At 37.6% G+C, this 20100-nt stretch overlaps 1 protein-coding gene across 1 annotated transcript; it reads right to left on the bottom strand.

Annotated features, from left to right (window-relative positions):
- Positions 1 to 1146: 1146 nt before the first annotated feature.
- Positions 1147 to 19109, bottom strand: BEST3 (bestrophin 3). Its single transcript, XM_063308589.1, has 10 exons — positions 18948 to 19109; positions 17378 to 17541; positions 16066 to 16160; positions 15201 to 15434; positions 13337 to 13491; positions 12171 to 12248; positions 11385 to 11537; positions 5183 to 5263; positions 4098 to 4249; positions 1147 to 2223 (listed from the first exon to the last, which is right to left on the bottom strand). The coding sequence occupies exons 2-10, from the start codon at positions 17527 to 17529 to the stop codon at positions 1293 to 1295; spliced, it is 2031 nt and encodes a 676-aa protein (XP_063164659.1). The 5' UTR covers positions 17530 to 17541; positions 18948 to 19109; the 3' UTR covers positions 1147 to 1292.
- Between the last annotated feature and the right edge of the window lie 991 nt (positions 19110 to 20100).

Genomic DNA, 20100 nt, shown 5'->3' with positions numbered 1-20100 from the left:
GGTTAAAGCTGATCAAGAAAATAATCTTCTGAGTCATTCTGTTTTAAGTTAATTTGACCACTTTGTTTCTACCTGCCTGAAAACTGAGGTCCTGCTGAGCACTAAATCATGGATTCTGTTCCAATGGAGGCAGCTGAATTCCAATAGTTCTCTCAGGCAGCAGAATGAAACCGGTCACCTTCTGGCTTTCCTTCAGTGCTTGGCACTCAGAGTGTCTGATGGTGGCCTGAAGGTTGTAATGAACTCTCCTTTATGCTTTTCTCTCATTAAACACCCATCTTATTCCCCCCCCCCAAAAAAAAATACATAAAGCAATGACACACATTTCTTTGAGATGTCATCCTAACTTTGGAACATTTTCTCACAAACAATTTTATTGGTATTTTGGCAGTAGGCCAAGACTTTAAAAAATCAGTGCTACATTGACAACTTTTCAATCTTTTCGTAATAGAAATGGATCTTAAGGCCACAGGAATGCAAGAACTTTAATGATAGAGCTTTGTTAGTGGCAGGATATTCTCTGGGGTTTTTCAGAGCAGCAGTGCAGAGAATGTAAACAGGCAACTGGCTCCAATGAACCGTTAGAGGGAGTGTAAGAAAAGGAAGTATCTTTATAAAAGGGGAGATAGATTTGAAGCAAGAGCGGGTATGAATTCTGTACTCTTTCTCCTACTTGTTCAGAGATTGTCATCTGGTTGTAATAGCTTCTATTCATTAATTACAAAGAGTCTAGTTCTTAGACACATTTGTATAAGTCAGTGGAAACTACTGTTGAATTCATACTTGTCATGGGGGAGACTCATAATTTTTTATTACCGTTATTTGTTTCTGCTGTTCAGAGCAGTTCAGGAACCCTGTTCCGAGGGTCTTTGCTTACATGGAAGTCATAATGCAAGTTGCCATACCTGCAGATGTTTTCCTTTGTTTAAGCAACATCAGCCAGGGATGGGTTTTAGAAGGAGTGTTCCCTGTTAAATACTTAGATTTACTAACAAACGAATGAGGCTACTTATAGAAACAGAATGCCAGTTTCTTGAAGTTTGGTTATCCTCTCTCTCTGTCAGTCCTTCTGACATTTACTCCACTGTATCTTAATCCTGTTTGATTTGCATTTACATCTGTCAAAAAATAAAAGTAGGTGCAAACATTTTAAAATTGATTTTATGAAAATAAAAGCATTGAAAAAACATTAGACACTGTGCAGGCTGCAAAGCTTTGTTTCTCCAAGGGAAATTAACATTCTGCATGTCAGAAGTTCATAACAAAACTATGAGTCCATAGCACACTATTTGTCAGAGGTGACCTTTAGTGGAGTCATTATTAAACTCAGCTATATGAAGGATATCGGTTTCTTTAGTATCTGCTTGCTCTAGTAAGTAGTGTATGTCAAATGTATTTGGAGAAGTAGGACTATCAGCAGGCGTGCTTTCGGTGCTTAAGTTGCTTTTTTCAGAGGAAGTTGCCAGTTCATTGGTATTAAGTACCTCATGTTGAGCAAGAACATCTGGGAATCTCCATCTTTGATTATCTGTTGTATTGACAGATGACTTTTGAGATAAGGGTGATTTATTTCCTTTCGGCATGCCCAAGGATGAATCCTTCTGCTTGGATTCCATGTGAAGACGTTTTGTTTCTGAAGGTGTTACTGAGAAATCTGCATTACTATTGGGTGTTCCACAGAGGGTCAGCACAAGTCCTTCAGAGTCTGTCTCTGACTCACTTTGGCTGCCAAAATCTTTTCCTGTCATGACATGGGAGATGTTGTACGTCTGTGAATCCAGTCTGGTTTCTTTGCTCTCAGTTTTGACAAGAGGCTTTTCAACCGCTGGTGAGTCTACTTTGGTAATTTTCTCATCCACTCTGGATTGGTACAAGGTCTCTAGAGCATCATTCTTGCTGGTTTCTCGAATAACTTTAAGATCTAGACTTCCATGCATCTTTCCAATCTGATCAGGCCACTCGTGCATTTTCCTGCCATTTAAGGGGAAGTGTCTCCCTCTAGAGTGCATTTCCAGCAAATTATCAAAATGATGCCTTTCATGCGATGGGAAAAATATTGAGCTTTCACTTGATTGTCGCTGGTAGGTCCTCCTGCTGGGGGAAGGGGAGACTTCTCGGACACTCAGAAAACGCTTCACTCTTCGCAGCACTGAACGCTGCCTTCTGGGTTTATCATCATCCCGGAGCCAGTTTTCTCCATGGAAGAACTGGCTGTCTGCCAGGCTGCAAGGAAAAAACATGCAACATTCATTTTATGTATTAAGAGCAAACCAAGGTCTCTGAGTGCGGATGCCTAGGCAGCCCAAAACTCATCCATAAAATGGAAAGTACATCCGCAGCCTTGGGAGAAAGTTGAACTTTACCATAGACAAAGGAAAAAACTCTGTAAGGAGGAATGGAACCCTCAGTCCTCAAACCGTCTCCCTAAAATGTGAATAGGCTGAATGGTCATTCCTGAGTGGGGAAAATGAGAAAGGAAGAGGGTATGCAATGGATTTGCTTTGAAGAGGCATGGCTGGCTGGCTACCAGACAGAACACAAGCTCTCTTGCAACATTTTGCAGATTCTTTGTGAACTTTGTCTATCACTGGAAACAATTGCTGAAGTAATGATTTAAATACAAAAAATAGTTTAAATGCTGTTATAGTCATATTATTAGATCAGCAATCAACCAGCTATTTTATTTATTATTCTTACTGTTATCATTATCATTATTATTCCCGCTTTTTTATATATAACTCAAGGTAGCGAACATACCTAATACCCTTGCCTCCTATTTTCCCCACAACAACCCCATGAGGTAGGTTGAGCTGAGAGAGAGTGACTGGCCCAAAGTCACTGAGCTGGCTTTCATGCGTAAGGGAGGCCTAGATATCCCAGCCTTCTGGTTTCTAGGCTAGCACCTTAACCACTACACCAGTCTGGCTCTCATCTAACAATGTCTATGCCATTATTTTTTATATATATTATACATATCTCATTTTTCTTTGAAAAAAGTTTGTATTGCTTTATATTGAATGAAACGAAAGATCAGAATAAAAAAATATGAAGCAAAAAAGCAAACCAATGTAAACCTGCCCTCAAAATCAAAATGTGGGAGTATGTGAATATATTTTTTTATTAAGGAGAAAATAATCCCATTCCTATTCATATATCTCTCCCCAAAAAGATACCTGTACAGCTTCTCCCAACTGCACCTCTTCCAGCCACGTGAACTTCAATTCCTGACATTCGCAATAATAACTGTGCCTGCTGGGGAATTCTAGATGAAGTCCACATACTTGGAAAGCACCCAGATTATATGAATATATGAATTATTTTATAGTCAATTCTTGATGACTGAAAGTAGATTTAAAGGGAATTTTATGACATACATTTCCAAGCTGATCAATTAAATTCAGATCCCAAGTTCTCTTGCTATATCTTTCTAAAATATTCAGGAGAACCTGTTGGATTTGACCTGAGAATTCCATATAGCACTGAAGTGTTCCTTTGATTTTAAATGTTCTGCTTAAATGTTGTTCATGGTTTTAATCAGTGAGCTCTGGTAAGCCAAAAATAAATATTTGAACTTGTCTAATCTGTCCACTCTTCCTCCAGCTGAGTGAATGGTAGGCCCATCCATTTTATCCTCACAACAATCCTCTGAAACAGGCCAGGCTGCGAAAGAGTGGCCAAAATCTCCAGTCATATCTTTCTTTCCTACCAAGTTCATATCACATAATTAAACTAAATTAAAAAGGTAACTAAAAGCTAGAATCAACCAAAATGTAATTCTTAGTTAAGGCAAAGAAAACATTTATTCACTGGTGGGGAAAAAAAGGACATTTTTTAAAAATCAGAATGCCCAAAAGTCATCAAAGGTCACCTTCTGAGATCGAGAATTCCATAGCCTTGTTATTGTAACTGAAAAATGTTCCTCGTCAACAGACTTCCAATGGTAATGTGTTAGGGGTAACAAGGTTTTAGATAAAGAACATGAGGCAGGCTCCTGTCTATCTAGCTTCATTAAAAAAAAAACTTACAAGAAGAGACCGTTAATAATATAACACATTTGGATATAGAAAAGCTGAATAAGATGTTGCAGATTTGCATACCCCATTTCAATAGTTGATCCAAGGAAAGATGGAATGCAGGAATCTGCAGCTGCTAATGTATATGGTGGACGAGCTGAGGAATCATTCCAGTAAATATCTTTATTCATTCCTGGTAAATTCATATGCATTTCATCAACAGCCAACAGTGAAACCTATAAAAATTATTAAGAATTAGAATACCTGCCACACAATTTAAAACATCTCAAATATAAGCCACAATCCAGAGAACTGCACAATTAGCTTGGCATACCTAACAAGCCATATCATTTTTATTTAAATCAGCAGCAAACTGTACTTCTTTGGACCAAAGGAACAGTTTGAAATGCGGTTACTATTTAAGATGAAGTGATTTTATATCTTGGATATACAGTAGCTAAATGAGCCAGCCTTGCTGTAACCATAGGCTGCAATCAGAATGAATTAAGTTAGAACAAGAATTAGACAACCTCAGAAGGGGAGGATCCTGCTGCAGGGCCTCAATGCATATTAAAGAGTCAGCTTATGTCATGTCACCCTGACAGAAGACATTCCGCCTGAGAAGTCTACAGGGTCACCAAATCTGATGCACTCTGGCTACTCCCACCAGCATAATTTAAAAATCCCAGGGACAGAGATGGCTGTGCTCAAGACAGAGAAACCCTCCTCCCCCAGTATAGTTTGGAATGGTTCTTTAATAATGCTCTAAAATATATTGCTTTCTAATATTACTACCTACTTCAAGTGTAGAGAGTGAGAAAGAACAACATTTCTTTCTCACTCTCTAGACTTATGCTCAAGCGTCTTGCTGGACAGCTCCGTTATTGCTTCAGCAACCTTGCCATGGAACTGCGTCTTACTCTACTGGACAACAAACAGCAGTCTATTCTGAATGCCTTGCTCCATATCATAGCATTAGTTGTAGTTGCCCATGAGAAGGCCGCCTTTGTAGACCCATGGACAGTAACTTAAGACAGTAGACCTTGCCAAGAAAACTACAGGGACTTGTCCAGGCAATCTGTGAGAACTGGACATGATTGAATGGATAAAAAAAAATGATGTTACAAGACAGCAAAAAATAGTAACCATCTGAAGCAAAAGGGTGTCACCTGGAGATTCCTATCAATGCACCAATTTGTTTCAAAATCATCATCATCTTCACCAAATGGGTTGATAAGCTGCTCAGCAACCTGTAATTAGAATTGGATATTTTGAGCACAGAGTTACATATTATCCAAAACTGATTCATAAATACATCTAACCACTGCAGATATGAATAGTTCTTTGGCAACATCAAGGAGAAATCTACATAGAATAGATACAGTACCTTGTGTGGTGTAGTATTCATGGACACACCACGTTAATAGCATTAATCATTGATTTTTCAAGAGTCTATTGTTTTATTTTTTTTATTAGCTGGATATGTTGCATTCTGTCCAGACAGAGAACCCAGGGCAGCCTACAGTGAAAAACTGTACATACAGATGTAGCAGAAATAAGCAGAGCAAAACATTAAAAACTGAAAGATGACACCCTAAATATTTGCATATTTATTTATTGCAGTTATTTATTTCCTGCTGTTCAGGATCACAATCCTCCCAAATTATCTTTCAAACAATTGCACCCAAACAATACATATTATTTAAAAACAAGGAAACAAAATTCAAGGAACACTTGTTGGTAATGGATGGCAACCAGAGTGGGCTATGGGGATGGTCTTACCCAGCCTTTCCCCCCTCTCTCGTTCCCACAGCACAGTTCATGGAATGAGTTAGAAGCAATCAAGGATGTCGGATGTCGACTTTTCATGAGTGAAACAGCCTATCCCCAGTCTGGTGCTATCTATAGGTGTTACAATTCCTAACAATGCCAGACAGTCGGGCAATGGTGGAATAGACTAAGATAGTAGAAGCATGAAGTGCAGAAGGTGGCTGGGTTGGTGGGATTCTTCTGAATATTCTTTCTGCATGGTAAAATATACTACACCTGGATAAAAGATACTAGGCGTGTTAACCGTTTTGCTACATTCCTGTTTGTTATTGGTACTGTTTGATATAATTGCAACACCCAGCCTTAGAACTGCCAATGAAGATATTGAAGTGGTAGATAGCTTCTGCCATTTAGGATCAACCTTCAACAGTAAGGGAACAAGTAGGCAAGAAATACACACAGGCTAGTACTTGGTAGAACATCCATGAAGACCTTGGAAAAGATATTCAGATGTGTATCTACAAATATAGAATAGTGCAGGTACCTGTAACACAAATAGAGAATAATATGTTCCCTGTAATACTTTATAAAAGCAAAAGTAGGACTTTGAAGAAGCCGGATAGAAACAGTATTGATGCTTTTGAACTTTGGTGTTGGAGAAGACTCCTGAGAATACCATGGATAGCCAAGAAAACAAACAAATGGATCATCGAACAAATCAACACACTCAAGGCACAAATGACCAAGCTCAAATTATCCTACTTCAGACATATTATGCGAAGACCTAACTCTCTGGAGAAGGTTCTGATGCTGGTAAAGGTGGAAGGAAAGAGAAGAAGAGGAAGAACAGTAGGAAGGTGAATGGACTTGCTACAGTGGCAGCAGGTGAACCATTGAAAGACCTGAAGGACCAGGTTAGGATTGTCATGGAGAAAATCTATGTGTTCGTTAAGAGTCAACACTGATTTGATGGCATATAATCGATCAATCGATATACTTTGTATATTATCTTGGATTTCAGAGGACTCTGTCTATTAGTTTTGAGATTTTCTAAATGTTTAGAAAAATAGACTCTTTTTACTCATATTTTTCCTGGCTGTTCCATAGCTTTTTCCTCTAAATGGGCATCTAATCCTTACATCTTGAACTGAGACTGCAATACCAACTTGCATTTTTCTTTTTATGTATACGTTTATTTTGCCATTAAACAAATAAACTAATAATGTGATAATAACTAAGTAAATAAATAGAGTGCTCAATTAATTATATCAAACAGCTAGACCAGTACACAATCTGGCACTCTCAAAATACTTTGTACTTCAATTCCATTAGCTCCAGCTTGCCCCAAAAATATCATGGCAAGGGGTTATTGGAGTTGTAAGGAGGACACCAACTTTCCTCTTCCTCTGAATAAGGTAGATATTTTTGCATTGGCAAACATGCAGCAGGACACCCTTAAATGAATGTGAAAGATATATACAAGTGTGACTAGAGCAAGAAACTTTGTACTGGCTGGCTGCACGGCACATCTGCCATTGGACTGTGGCACATAATCTCACAGGATAGAAAGGAATGCAATGCAAGACAATTACATGTAACTTTAGATACTTGGCTACCACAGTGAAAAGGATTACAGACTAATTCCAGACAACAAGGGCTAGGATTAAAAGGATTCCAAGTGAGAAAATCACTGTCCTATATATAACATGATTGGCAGGCAAGCAATGATTTAAAATCATCTGTTTTTAAAGCTGTCTTGCTTACAAAAGAATACACATACTCTTATGATTAAAGCTCCTTTATTAACCAGAGAGGTAGATGAAAACATATTCAGAGGGAAATACATTTCTGCATCTTTCGTGTTGTTGAAGCAGGCAGCAATTTTTGAACTGATTATATGAACATAATTAATTCAGCATATCTGTTTTGACAGACAAATTCAATTTAGGATATCTTTACATAGTGACTTTGCTATGATGAAACTTGCTTTGTGGGCCTTATCAAAAGGAGGAGGAATTTTTATCCAGTAAGTACTAAGACAAAGAACCTGTTATATGTGTTGCAGGGATGTATATTATCAGACATTAAAAGACCTAAAAATCTGCTGCTTTTTTGCTTGACTATGGTTTTAGAATGGTTTATCAATCCCAGCATTGTTGAACTAGAAGGTAGGATGCTAGAAATTAGAATAATGCTCTGGATGAATTATTCTTCGAAAGTGAACCATCTTTAGATCAGCACAAAACATTATGCTCATATAAAGGGACTTTGCTTCAGAGTTTTTTTCCTCCTCTTGCCTCTAAATCTGCTCTGGAAAGCACTCCAGTCCTTTGAAACTGACGTGGAGCAGTGGAGGAGCAGAATGATCTGTTCCACCGGTGGACGCTATCTGCCAGCAGAATGACCCTCTTAATATCCAACCCTTATTTATTTTGCTATTAATACACTAAATACTCTTGAGACATGTCTTTACTCTGTTTAAAATGTATCACCTGCCACAATAAATGTGTAATATGGCCCATGAATTTTAGTTAAAACAAATTGATTGTTGGAATTCAACTTTGCATGCATTGGTTTGTTGCCCCTGTTAACTATTAGGCGCAAAAGATGTGGAGATATTTAGCAGAAGGACTCTGCACTTGTGTCTCCTTTCCTTTTCTAAAACACGTAGTTTGCATGTCTCTATGCCTCCTGCTAGTCAGCCTGATATTCTCAAGGCTTTCATCCCTTCCCTTTTCAGTTCAGTTACTCTTTTATCTTTTGACTCTGACCGGTTGGTTTAGGGACCCACCTGATTCACTCTCTCTCCACAATAGAAGAAAGCACGCAACAGGCTTTCAGCTGTAGAATGACTTAAGGAACTCAGGATTTTTTGCCACCATGTTATTTCCTAAGTAAGACTTATCTTCATTTTAACTTCACACAAGCACCAGCCTCCAGAATACGTTCTTATAAAAGTTATTTGCCTGACTTTAATGCTTCTCTCTCCACCCGTTCTTTTCACAATATAAAACCATCTACTATCTAACACTTATATGATAAAATCAGATTGAAATGTATATATGTTGATATTCCCCCTTTCCTGAATAGGTATCAGTAGAAGATAAAGTTCCTTTGCAAGAAAGAGTATAGGAGACATACTATTCTTCTGTAGCAAAAAACTGTTATAGGTTAAGCAGGCGTGACTAGAGGCAGTGAAGGGAGGAAATGGCACATAACACTAGCACCCAGAGGTCTCTTATACCTTTGGTAACTTGTTTACACTGGCTATGAAGAAGGTAATGGTAAGCCACTTCCATATTGTTGCCAGGAAGACACGTGGACATGTCCAAGTAGCACCAGGAATTGAGTTGGAATCAAAGGAGATTTTATCTTTTTACCTTTACACTCACACAGGGTTCCTCAACCTTGGCAACTCTAAGCTGTGCGGACTTCAACTCCCAGAATTCCCCAGCCAGCTTTGCTTTGCTGGCTGGGGAATTCTGGGAGTTGAAGTCCGCACAGCTTAGTTCCTAAGGTTGAGGAACCCTCCACTAGCAGATCTCTGCCATAGAGATGCTGGAACTCTTGCACAGAAGAGCCTTTGTCTGTGCTCCAGCTTCTGTGGCCTTGGGTCTCTGTGTTTTTTGAGCATTGCTCCTTATAGGTTGATTGCTGTGACAACTTGGCTGTACTCTTTCCCAAAGGCAGGGAATTTCACTACCACTATTTACAGTTTTTAAGTTTGAGGATTCACAGTTATGGTCAGCTTTGTATCAAGGTATCTTTAAGAAACATAAATTACAGCTCATGTTCTCACAGGAGTGGGGAGATGCAAATTATCCGGTGTGACAATTTGTGGCAACAACTTGTCTCTTTTCCAGTGATAGTAACTGTAACTGTCATAAAAATGGCAAATAGTCATTGGTCACTTACACTTCTCCTTGAATGCATCCCAGTTCCCTACTTTTATGTTACACAATCATCACCCCCAGTTTCCCCAGACAACTTATGAGTTATTCAGCATATACCACTTCTATCCAAGTTAAGTCCATCTCCATCTAATGGACATATTCTGGCACTATCTCCGATATCATTGCAACAATATATTATAGTACATTATAGTAGCATAGCAATGCGGTTAATCCAATTATGTTACCAAAACATGATAAAACAATCATGTTACTGTTAAAAACAAGCAAATAAACACCCAAAATATCATTAGCTCTAGGATCTTCAGAATTTTTTATAATGATTAATAGAAATGTTTTTAATGGAATCAATATATTTTCTAGATACAGTTGCCTTAAATATTCTTCATTTGTTATTTTCCATTTTAATCAAGTCCAACTGCACTGGAAAATAAAAAGAGGTTGCATTCATAATGGGTTAAAGAATTAATTAAAAAACAGCAAAGATCTATGAATTTACAGATTATAATCTTGATAAGGAACTGAAATAACTGAATTAGAAAATGTTCAAGGAATTCTACATCTGTAACTTGTAGCTAATTGCTTTATGTGAAGGCAGAAGTACAATTGTCATTAACTCTGTTTAGTAGCTTATGGCACTTGAAATTTCTTTTTTACTTTGACTAGATACAGAATCTGCATGGCTGCCTTTGAGAGTCAGTAAAAATAAATGATTATGACAGTTGATTACTCATTTGAATCCTTTTCTTAAAATATATAAACTTAGGGGGGAAAAAAGGATGGATTCAATGCTACATGCTCCTTGTGGCCTCTAATTTTGAGACTCTTCATGCAAGAGGTCTGGAATTTGTATTACTGTAAGGGCATGGAGTTCAGTACATTGGTGACATCCAGCTCTGTTTCACAATATAATCAAGCCAAAGTCAGGCAATTTGATCTTTGAACAAGCTTAAGCTAAAATTGATAACAGTGAACTGAGTGGTTCCTTTAATCAACTTTGCTGATAAACACTTTCTGGTGATAAGCATCTGATCACTAACATCCATGCTTTGATGATCTCCTGTTGGAAAGTTGTAATTTTTTCCATTTTGCCTGATGAAGTGATCTATGAAATTTGAAACTTGTGGTTTCCTCAGCCCAGGCACAGACACTGACACATCAAGCAGTTGGATATCAGAATGTTTTTGGCAGTTATGATAGTGGGCTATATATAAAGCTGGGAAATTGTATGGCTGACAATGGACATAGGAATAAGTGGCTAAATTCATCTACACCCCTGATAATGGACAGATAGTGAACCAGGGTACTATAAATGTGCATGTAAGGTTTGATACAGAAGTACTGCTGACACTGTGGTCACAAATGTTAAATACTTTGGTGTGTCGTATCATTAGTGTTAATGTGTAAGAGATTTGTTCAGTGCAGAGGTACTCAAGGTCTCCTATGCAGACAAACATTCCTGACAGCTTTGCTAGCTCATAAAATAATTTGCAAACACGATGTTATAGCACTACCATACAACTGTGAAATATTTCCTGTCCCATGAGAACTGGTGCTAAGTAAATTGTTAGCTCAGTTCCACAGAAAACATTAAAATTTTAACAAAGGAAAACTTTCATTCACACAAGTCTCTGATTTTGAAGAAAACAACCAGAAAATTTTAAACCTTCTTAAAAGTATTATTGTTTACCTTAAGCCATCCTGCATAGAAGAAAAACTGTAACAATGTGAAGATAGGAATGTAAAGATCTAAATCATGACCTGGGATGCCTTGGTCAGGATCCAAAAACTGACGTCCTATTAGGCACGTGAAGAAGAATGTATAAACAGCGAGGGTGACAACCTAGAAGAGTTAAAATTCATACAGAGATATACAGTAGTTTTGAATATAATAATGAATGCAGAATTTTTGGTATATATCCAGAGACTTGCCTTACCCAACCTAATGCACTTCTGTGGTATTGGACTACAATTTCCAGAATTTCCAGTGAACATGGGCAACAAAAAATATCTGGAGAAAACTACTGTAAGTTGGGGAAGGATGCAAAAGACTCTATATTCTTAAGATATGAATTATAAATCTTGATGGCTCATTCAATGCAAAATGTTTATTGTTGAAGGTCTTTGATTTTACTTCTTGCTTCCCCGATACTTGGCAGTGAATAAACAAGGCTTCTCAGTCTATGGTTCTTCAGATGTGTTGTGAGTATGAACCTCATTAGGATCAGCCACCATTGTCATTCATGCATGCCAGTAAGACTATATGTGGAGATGATGAAACTTGTGTTCTTACAGATTTGAACGGCCCCAAACTAGGGAAAGCTAAATCAGAGGAGTGAGAGGTACAGAAATGTTTTCAAGGTTTGAATATAAAAGTATTTATATTTGAATTTAAAGTTTTCAGCACTCAAGATTCCACCCTACCCCAGATGCCTCTCAGATATATTTAATCATATGTAAGTCTTCACATCTATACCTGTGTGTACACGAGAGGAATTCCAACCCAGTCATAACCAAATAGCAGGCTACACCATGATCGATACCGATTCATCTCCTAAATGGAAAATAAAAACAAATAGAGCGACTGATGTATCATTGAGAATTATCTCAGTGTATTAATTATTATTGATATGGTGGTGCTTGGCAGGAAGTGATATGATGAATTTTGAGGCTATGTTTTGATTACACTTTTTTTTGGTGCCTTCCAGTCAGTGTTGACTCCTGGTGGCTGCCTGGAGTATTCCCTGCAGTTTTCTTGGCAACTTTTTTGGAAATAGTTTGCCATTGCCTCCTTCCTAGGGCTGAAAGTCACTGGCCCAAAGTCACCCAGCTGGCATTGTACCTAAACTGGGATTAGAATTTAGTCTCCTGATTTTTAGCCTGGTGCCTGCACCAATACTCTAAACATTTACCCATTGCTAACTTAACCCTGATTTATTTAATTAACTAATTTTCTGCTATTGTCTGACACATTGGTTAAGGATGTCATGTGAACACAATTTCAACTTGCAATTGGTTTAGCTGATATATAATTGCAGGCAGTTCTGTATAAGGGGAATGGTGCAAATCTTCAGGTAGGATTTTTAGGCCAAAGATAATATGTTATGACATAAACAGAACAAACCTGCATAAAATGGTCTGGGGGAGATGGGCGGTGATAAAAATTCGATAAATAAATAAATAAAACTACTCAGAAGTACCTCCCTCTGAATTCAACAGGGCTTTTACTCATAGGTAAGTGTGCATACAATGGCACCATTATAGGGGACATTAAAATGATATCTCCCAGAAAATGCTGCCAACAGGTAAGCCAAAGATAACTCATCTGAAGTAAGAAGAGGCCAACAGCAGCCATTTTACCTAGTGTGTCTTGAACCCTGGAGCTGGCCTTCAGATACAGTACAGTGAAAACATTTAGGGTGGGGAGGTGGGTAGTTATGGAAGATTCTCCTTGTCTTGAGTATCATTTTCATCTAGAAGCAGCCTTGCACAGGAGTACAAGAACTGAGAATGAAATTCTCAAAATGTGAAAAAGAGAGATAAGGAAATTAGAAACATAATTTATATGGAGTAGATGAATTTTAAAAAGAAGGCACTCCATTCTTGGCTTTCAAATATTTTTCACAACCGCTGCTTACTTACATTCATCAGTGTCTGCAAGTCCACACTATCTCTGATCCTTCCATCTTGTCTTGCTTTGGCTGCCAAATTTCCAAACCAAACAAAAGGGATCCAGTATTTAAGATGGGGTGATTTAAGATCATCAAATATTTTCCGTTCCTCTGCTGTCATAAAGCCTGTGTATAAAGAAATGCAGCTGGATTTTGACCACCTGTTTTTGTTTCCTCAGAATAGAAGCTCCACAGCAGGGAAGATTCTAGCTGGTAACAGGATGAATGATCCTAAACTTCTAACATACTTCAAAGAACTGATTTTTAACTTGATGCTAAAATCAAGGATGACTAGTAGTGGCCAACAAGAAATGACTTTGAAGCTATTTTATCTGTCGTGTGGTGAACCCAACAAATGTTAATTTTACAACCTACCCACCCACTCACCCACCCACACTATTTTATTTATAAAGAAAAGAAACAATATCTTATTATCTATATTTCTGTTATACATGTTAGGGCATGCTATATTTTAGTAATATCTTTTTGGCCCATCATAGCTCATGTGGTTTGAAAGAGTTAGTTGTGTTTGGCCTATGTGCATTGGTCCAATTCTTTCCACTATGACATAGCTAATACATATATATATTATAGCATTACTACCTTAGCTGAATTTGGCAAAGGCAACTATCCTGTAGGTCATATTCATTTCTCACTCCACCCATATCACTTCCATACCAATTAGTCTCTGGTATGTGAACTGAAGCCCTGCTGCTAGAAGATGCAAACTTTTACTAAAGAATATAAGAACAGCCCAGCCGATCAGGTCCAGACCTTGGCCCAGCATTCCATTTTTCACAGTGACCAACAAGATGCATCTGGGTGTTCCATCAGGAGACTAAAATCTATCCATCACCTATAGTTGTTTCCCTGCAACTGTCCCCAGCATACTACCCCCAGTAGAAGAAACACTACATATTCTATACTAATCGTGCTTAATAGACCTCTGCTCCACAAATTCACCCAATTCCCTTTGAAAGCCACCCAAGTCAGTCACTTGCATTGCATCTTGTGATACCAAATCTCACAGGTTAATTGTCTGCTCTATGATAAAGTGCTTTCTTTTATCTGTTCAGAAACTCCTTCCAATCAGATTCATTGGATGAACCTGGTCCTAGTGTCTTGAGACAAGTGGAAAACCCTTCTCCTGTCCATTTCTCCTTGACAAGCAGGATTTTAGGCATTTTGATCTTCTCCCCTTTTAGTCACCTTCTTTTCATGCTAAAGAATTCCAAAGATCTAGAGTTTTCACACACTGAATTTGTCTGCTGCCCATTCCACACTTTTCCCAGCTCTATTTTATCTTTTAAAAAATGTGGTGACTGAATTGTACACAGTATTCCAGATGGAGATATAGTAAAGATTTGTATTAGGGCATTACAGCATTGGCAGTTTTATTTTCAGTCTGATTCTATATTGATCCCTAGCATGGGATTTGTCTTTTTCACAGTTTTTATATAGTGAATCAAAAATGGTTGATGATTTATCTGGATTAAAGATTATAGCTCCTTCTGGTAATTTTCATAATCATTGTCATGAATAGATTGAAATCACCTGTAGATTTGGCCTGCTCATTATGGCTGATGATGATGGAAGTTGCAATTGAAAAGTTCTAGAGGATACCAGGTTGGGGAAACCTGGAGTAAGGCATGAGGTCATATAAAATTATAACAATAGCTTCCTATCTACTTGTTTCTTGAAATGTGGTAATGCCTATTAAGTGTGATTGCAGTGGCTCTATAGTTGGTGAGCAGCACCATCCCAAATATCTGATACACTAGGTAATAGTGACTTTAATTAGGTCAAAGACAGGAATGAAAATAAGTGAACAGTACCTCCTTCTACCACATGTTCTATAGTTGGAAATCTTTTGTAGACAGCTGTGCTCACTGATCGAAAGATGAGGAGAGATGTTAAATTCACATAACGCATTAGAGTTCTCCTGAGTAAACGACCATAGTCATCTCTTCCCTGAACAGTGCTGGAGATCAAGAACATAATTCTGTCTGGCCATGGCAGATTTACAAATTGGTTCCACCAACGGTTCACCACCAAAGTAACATAGAACCCTGGAGAGTTCAAAAATCCTGATTCACATTTCTTGTTATACATCCCACAGAAGATATTCTAATAATATGCACAGGTAAACTCTACATATACCCTTCTAGTAACTCCCTTGATATCTATTAGTAGACTATTTTTTTCACCCATCCCAGCTCCAAATACACTGATGAAATCCTCAGCCAGCCTTTGCCTATCTGGTTTTCTCCAACTGTGGCCACACTGGGAATTGTAGCTCCAACAGATCTGGAGAACAGTAGAGTAGGGAAGGGTGTCCTAAATCAGGTGTGAGTCACTTTTAAGATTTGAGGGAAGCTACATGGATGGGTTAGTCATTCAGAGAGTAAGACTGAGCCACTTGCCATATATAGGTGGGGATTTTATAGATGCTTCAGTTTTCTTTGTTTTTAAAGCCAAGTTAAGCCAATAAATGATTGTGTGGTAGCACCAATTAGATGAATTCCTTTGGAATTTTATTTAATTTTGTAATGTGGTTTTATATTTATATACCACCCAGAGTCCTTAGAGGACAAGTTGTAACAACTGCAAAGGATATTTTAGGTTTTACACTTCAGTTACGTAGCCTTGCAAATGCAGATTTTCCACCCCTGTTCTGCATGAAATGGAATATAAGCTTACCCAGAACAAAAGTGACTGGGATTTGTTCTGCATATTTGTCACAGTAAATGGACAATTTCTCAAAGTACCGTTTCTGGCTTCCCGAAAGGAAACATCTGTGACAAAGAAAGACAGGGACTTTTGATATAAGGACTAAATAAATACAAATTAAGAATAAAGATAACTATCCCAGGACACGTAGCATTAGATTGCACATTGGATCATAACTGAAGGAAGGAAGTGATAGATTCTGCAATGAGAGATTTCTCTGGTAGTTCAGCTGGAGGTTGTAATAGCTGCAAATTGCAAAGCCACATCAGACCTAGATCTAACTGCGATGGATTATAATAGTAATTGTAGCAGAAGGAAATCTTTAAATGATTGCAAAATAAACACTTCCAAATTGTAATTCCACAGGGAGATGAAATTCAGTTAGAATTTGAAGCTGAGCTGACTTTTCTTACATCGTAGTCGCTGAAACTGTTCATTGTGAATTTGCATCTCCATGAAATGACAGTTGCCACATAGTGTACTTCAGAGACCGCTGACTTAGGCTTGCCATTTCTTGCTTTTTTCCCTCAATGGTAAAGGCACTAATTTTGTTTGGCAGTTGCCCTGTTTGTCAAAATACCATTATAAAACATTATAATGTTTTAATGTTTTCTAAAAACATTATAAAATACTGAAACATATTGTTTTAATAAATGTAACTATGTTTTATAACACATTTGATTCTAAATATAACCAAAAATTCAATTCAGTCATTTTTAGTGAATTGGCTAAATTCTTTGCTTTAATTGCAAAACACTCAGATTAAAACAGAATGTTTGAGAGCTACGAAAAAGCAAGCTTGAGAAGCAGTGCTTTTGTCCAGGTTGTATAAGTTTCAACAGTTTTTTTTATAAAACCTTCTTGAATAGTTATGATCTACATAATCATATCTACCAATAACAATTTCATTTTCCAAATCCAGGTGTTTATGTAGTCAAAATAGTCACTCTAGATGTACAAGAGAGAAGCATCAGTAGACATGGCGGGACATCAAGACTTACAGAAGTATAAAAAAATAAAGGGGGAAATTTCTAAAGGAGGAATCTATGAAATATTTCTATTAGGACTAAGCATACCATAAAATCCTGAGTATTTAGCTGGATGGGGAAGAGATACAGAAAATTGGGAAAAAGAGATGGAAAAGGAGGGTGGCTGGCTAGAATCTCCCAAAGAACCACACCACACTGCACCACTTGAGGTCCCACTTGTTTAATATAATATCAAACATTCTCCTACAAGAATTGGGGAGACAGAACATAGTATAATGTGAAAAAAGTTGTACCTATACAATATACTTATCGCTGTGTAAAGACAGGCAAAGAGAATAAATTCTCGGTAAAGCAGTTTGTAGATGCTTCCTTTCCATTTGAGAAGTAGCCTGTGGAACCCAAAGAAGGTAGCATTTGCAACTTTACTGGAGTATGTGACGGTCATCTGTCCAGAATGCTTTTGAAAAAATGGAAGACAAAAGCACAACATGAAACCAATGGACTTTATGGAGAATATTGATTTGAACATAAACTGTAATAGTTTTTGCAATGAAAGGCATCATCAGAATGTTTATGAACTGGATAGCTGTATAATTTTATCCGTCACAAACTACAGTTTTCCAAGTAGCTTGTTTAGAATTACAGTAATGTAGTTCATTCTCCAACCTGCTGCCCATTAGATACATTGGAAAAACTCCAAGGAAGCAGAAGTTAAATACACCTGGAGGTCACTACTGTATGTTGGAGAAGGCTGGTGTAGATGGTGAATTCCAGAAGAGATACCAGATCCTGCAACTCTGTGGCAATCTTGCTGACAGACAGGATATGTACTGCCTTACTCAACCACTAATCATGGCACTGCAAAAGGGTATTAGCCTCAAGGTAGAACTGTTGAACTAGAACTTTTTTTTTTTTTACTATTTTTATGTTTTGTGAACTGCCCAGGGTTGTGGTACATAATATGGGCAGCTATGTAAGTCCTTTAAATACATGCATACATAAAATAAAACTATTTAGATTTCAATTGTACATAAATCAACTTTCTATTTTACTGGGTAAAGTCTGCAGAAGAAATTGGTGTCCCCAAACCAAGTCAAATGTTCCATTAGTAGGTCCCTGGTTTGAATTTTTTTCATTGATTAAGCTAATTAAAATCAAAGTTACAAAATATATTTCTTTATTGATGGTATACATTGACCACCCACAAGAAACTATCTAATCAAGATGTTAGTTGCAATTTTACTCATAGTTTCTGGAAGGCATGGTCCTTTGATGATACTTTGGGACCCAATCAGTGTTTTAAAAAAATGACAAAAACATTAGCATTGAGCCACTTACTGATTCTAGTTCTAACTCAAATCATCCCAAAAGTTTAGTAAAATACGTTTAAACATGTCTCAGTAGCCTATAACTAGACTATAATTAATAATTAGAGGTATTATTCTTCCTTAAGGCCTGGTTACCAAAAAACAAGAAGAAGGAGTTGGAAAAAGTTTGAGAGTCATGTATGGTAGGAATATTTCCACCATATCCCTTTCCATTTGTTTTTTTAATGCAAACATTTTGGGGCGGGTTAATCCCCTACTGCTGTAAGCACGTGGAGTAAATCTAATATATAAGCAATGAAGTGACCATGGAAGGGCTTCAATTATATTTAAGCAAAGGGAGGAGTATGAGTGATACACCTCCACAAAGCTTTGCTACCTACCTTTTGAGGTGGGAAACAGTCTAGATATTGATTAAATGTTAAATTAATTGTCCATGTTAGAAACATCCTGTTAAGAAATCAGATACAGATGAACTCAAGCACTCGGAAAGATGCCAACACAAGAAGAAACACAGTAAGATTCTGGAAACACTCACCGTTTATTCTGGCTAGGCCACTCAAATACAGAGGTGATGATGTGGGGCTGTTGTGATCCCCAAATAAAAATATTCAGGCTACTTTGTTCTTCTCTTTGCTTTCGGCACGCAGCCTATCAGGGGCTCCAATTTCTCCCCGGAGCTCTCGCAGGACTGGACTGACAAGCACAGGGGTGAACGCATCTTTCCACTTCGGGAAGTGTGTTTTTGCCAAGTTTTCTTCTGCTGTCACTTATAACTGAGAACAAACACAAGCAACAGCTGCTGATTTGGCTCTTCTCTAATCTATAATTATCACTCCACTTGTTCTTCACAGGAGGACCCCTTTGGTGCGAACTCAGAATCACGGAAATAATTTGCACCAACCTTTTCCAGTTTGGATGCATTCCTTCTGCCATCTCTCAGCCACTTAACACAAGAAGATCCACTATTCAAAAAAGAAGAAAGAAAACAAATGGAAAAGTAAAAAAGAAGGTAAAAGAAAAATATCATTAGAGTCTTATTTTGTTGCTATTAAAACGTAAGAGTCAGAAAGGAAAGAGGGGGCAGGACTTTTGGAGTTGTGGCCTAAGAACTATGTGAAGTTTTTAAATTAATGCTGACTAGTCAAAGGAGACTGGACCAATAAAAGGTTATTACCTTCCTGATGTCCTTTCTTCTGACTATCGTTTCCACAGGATGGACATGATACTGTATGCAGGTGCTATAGAATCTATGCTTTAAAAAGTCCTAACTGCTGATTACAATAGACAAAATGTGCACAGTGATTAAGAATTAGATGATTCAGAATGCAGTTCCAAAGAGGTTTATCTAGAAATAAGTTCCAGTGACTGCAGTGGTTTATTGACATGTAAATATGCATAAGTTTGCTTTGAAAGTTTACATATCTCTGTGCTTTTATCTGCAGTACCTCTGTAAATAGATGCTATTTGAGTGCCACAACTGATAAAGAGCTGTTTTCTGGAAAGTCAGAAATTGTGTTATTCATTTTCTCATACCTGACAGGATAGCAAATGTGGGGCTCTGTGAATTGTGGGCTAACCTGTAGGAAGAGGATTTGGCAATGGGATAACTGGCAAAAAGACACAACTCAGAACTCTCAATACAGAATAATTTAGGATGAGAAGTTACTGTAGAACTTAGCGTAACAAAT

This window comes from Candoia aspera, chromosome 7, assembly GCF_035149785.1.
Source record: "Candoia aspera isolate rCanAsp1 chromosome 7, rCanAsp1.hap2, whole genome shotgun sequence".
Classification (NCBI taxonomy): domain Eukaryota; kingdom Metazoa; phylum Chordata; class Lepidosauria; order Squamata; family Boidae; genus Candoia; species Candoia aspera.
The sequence above is the reverse complement of the archived record's forward strand: the minus strand, read 5'-3'. Positions and strand labels throughout refer to the sequence as shown.

Bases quoted from the DNA above. Each gene is read 5' to 3' on its own strand.
- BEST3 (XM_063308589.1), bottom strand. From the start codon at position 17,529: ATGACCGTCACATACTCCAGTAAAGTTGCAAATGCTACCTTCTTTGGG. The intron at 13,492-15,200 runs GTACTGTTCACT...CTTTATACACAG, and splicing joins AGAACATGTGGTAGAAGGAG to GCTTTATGACAGCAGAGGAA. The intron at 5,264-11,384 runs GTAAACAATAAT...TTCTAATTACAG, and splicing joins TCTATGCAGGATGGCTTAAG to GTTGCTGAGCAGCTTATCAA.